Here is a 3,018-nt window from a genome sequence, read left to right on the forward strand (position 1 = left end):
ATTATCCTCATTTCTACTGTAGGTATGTAATTAAAAATGTGTTTATTCTGTTGTTGCTAGCGATATTCATAAAAACATTGGAGAAGAAAACATTTATATATATATTTCTCAGACCCCCTCCAGTCCCTGGAACCCAATCAGAACCCGATGAAGAGAGATAGAGAGAGGTGGAGAAAATACAGGATCACTGCAGTAGTAGTAATCAAATTCTGTTCATTTGATTTAGCAAACATTCCTTATTTCCTCAAGTCAACTTAGTAATTAAGACATGGGCCTAATCAAACATGAATTTATGTTTTAGGTACATACTTTGTCTGCTTCCTCCACTTCACAGATTTGGACACCTGTTGCTGGATTGAAGGTCTGAAATGTCTTTCCTTTGAGAGAGGTGTGCCACTCATTGTTGATGAAAATCTGTTGGACACAAAGAAAGATGCTGTTTAAAAAAAATACTGTTTTACAACGCACCTGTTCATTAGGCTACTATCAGTAAGCAATATAACACAGGAGCATAACTCAAGTGTGTTTTTTGGTTTCCAAATATATTTTTAATGCAGTCTTTTGGATCCAACTCCAATATGAAGACATGGATAGCACACCAACAGACAAACCACAACCTCTAGCCTGTGGACAGGCTACAGACTAACATGCATTAGAATAACTTGACGAAATTCACCTGCCCTGGCTTATGATGTCTTAAACATGTACTTTGACATTATATTATACCTTATACCTTACACTCTAGTTTCACGTTTTTATGGTCACGTGCACTAACTAGTACAGTACGTGAAATTACTTTCTTGAATGCTCTTTCCCAACAATGCAGTAGTACTATATATATATATATATTTTATATTTATATAGTTCAAAACAGTGAAAAAGTTTCGAAAGTTGTGCACACCGGTGTTTCAGATGTTTCGGCTTAATACTTTTTCTCACATTACATTTTCACTATTCAGTGATTGCTGCTATGTTACTTAATAAGACGTGCGTCTCACCTTGGTGTGGCGTATCTCCTGCACTTTGACGGGCTGGGGAAAAGGCATGGGAGGGCTCCCATCGCCATTCGCCCCGGTCACCCCGTTCTCTGTTGTTCCGTTCTGAGCCATTCTGCGTCACCGGTCCAGTCCTGCCACAACTGTATTCACTCTATGTGTCTGTCTACTGTCTACTGAGCACTACAAGCGCATCCAGCGGTCTTTATAAGAATGCGAAAATCCTCCCTCGCTCTCTCTCTCTCGCTCTCTCCCCAGAGCAGCTGAGGGTAACCCAACTCTGCCCTTATCAAAATATCAAGCCCAGTATCTGCAGCATGGAATCATAAACCAAAAGCCTCCTGGAATATTGTTGTTAATAGGAATGTTTAACGTAACAGGATAAAGATATAATGGCATAGGCTTTTATATTGACGGTCGGCTACTCAAGGACAGGTGTGGCAGGTACAATTTTTGCGTGTCAACTTATTTATTGGGGAAAGTGCAAGGTGTCAAAGTATGGAACTTAAGCCATTCAAATGGATGCTAATTACTGTGGATGCTTTTAGACTACAGATAGCAAAATTGTAGAACACGGACAGCAGTACGTTCAAGTGTATACATTTCCAACACAATCTCACACTCAATTCGTGCAAATATGTACAAAAAGTATTTCAGCAGATTTTGTGCGTTTTTGTGTGGCTTAATTCGTGTGAAAATACATACATTTTTGTGAGACTTAATTCGTAGGAATATACACACATTTTTGTGTGACTTCATTCATAGATTTAAAAAAAGTTTTGGGGAAAACTTCAGAATAATCTTTTAAAAGTTATTGGAGCAATGCATTTTGGGCAATGGTGCTCTACACTGGCTTTTTGTTGTGTCCCACATTTATTTATATATATATATAAAAAACATCTTAATTAACAACCCAATATTGTTAATCAACCAGATTGTCACCCGAAAAACGTATAATATAATAGTAGCCTTTTTCTATGGTTGTTTTTGCTTAATACTTTGGGATATTGGTGCTATGTCGGATTTTATGAGTGTTGCCAAATTCGAGTAAAAAGCTGTATTTGTCAAAAACAAAAAATTGTGATATTGATGAAGGTATTTGATTGGGGAATGGAGATACAATTTCATGATGGGAAATTAATTCATCAACAAAGGTGGGGAAACAGAAGACCTAAAAAAAAAAAACTTGGTTTTAATTCCCCTGAATCAACTGCATGGTATTTGCATCTATAACGAGTCTGGACTATTATCAATTAAGCCATATCAATGCAGTTAAACAGGTTCATGTAAAATAATGAATTATGTTGGCTTACACTTATGACACGTCCAAGGCTGTTTAATGATTATTATTACGGTCGTGTCAATCATGTTATATACTTAGGCTATTGTAACAAGGCATATGTCAGCATTGTAGGCCTACTGCCTCCGCCCGAGGCCTACTAGGCTTTCAAGGTAGCAGCCCTTAGAGTTTACTTTGCCACGTATGAGCCCTGGTTAGAGTCCCTGTTGCAGCTTTCACTTTCTTACGCTACATTGCTGGCAGCGTTGGGATCACGTCCAGCTCACGTCTAGTTATGTGATCTATTGTTAGGAAGCATTCTGGTTTTCAACATTGTGTTGGGTGTAATTACATTGATACAGTTGAAGTCGGAAGTTTACATACACCTTAGCCAAATACATTTAAACTCAGTTTTTCACAATTCCTGACGTTTAATCCGAGTAAAAATTCCCTGTCTTAGGTCAGTTAGGATCACCACTTTATTTTAAGAATGTGAAATATCAGAATAATAGTAGAGAGAATGATTTATTTAAGCTTTTTTTCTTTCATCACATTCCCAGTGGGTCAGAAGGTTACATACACTCAATTAGTATTTGGTAGCATTGCCTTTAAATTGTTTAACTTGGGTCAATCGTTTCGGGTAGCTTTCCACAAGCTTCCCACAATAAGTTGGGTGGATTTTGGCCCATTCCTCCTGACAGAGCTGGTGTAACTGAGTCAGGTGTGTAGGCCTCCTTGCTCGCA

General features: G+C 38.0%; 1 protein-coding gene across 1 annotated transcript in view; it reads right to left on the reverse strand.

Moving 5' to 3' along the window:
- Nucleotides 1-1,180, reverse strand: part of aldh1a3 (aldehyde dehydrogenase 1 family, member A3) — a gene marked incomplete in the record, with an annotated part of 12,880 nt that extends 11,700 nt beyond the window's left edge. The window contains 2 exon segments of the mRNA XM_071400835.1: nt 310-414; nt 999-1,180. Of these exon segments, the coding sequence (XP_071256936.1) occupies nt 310-414; nt 999-1,109 (216 nt within the window).
- Nucleotides 1,181-3,018: the final 1,838 nt, after the last annotated feature.

Source organism: Salvelinus alpinus, chromosome 5 (genome assembly GCF_045679555.1).
Source record: "Salvelinus alpinus chromosome 5, SLU_Salpinus.1, whole genome shotgun sequence".
NCBI lineage: Eukaryota > Metazoa > Chordata > Actinopteri > Salmoniformes > Salmonidae > Salvelinus > Salvelinus alpinus.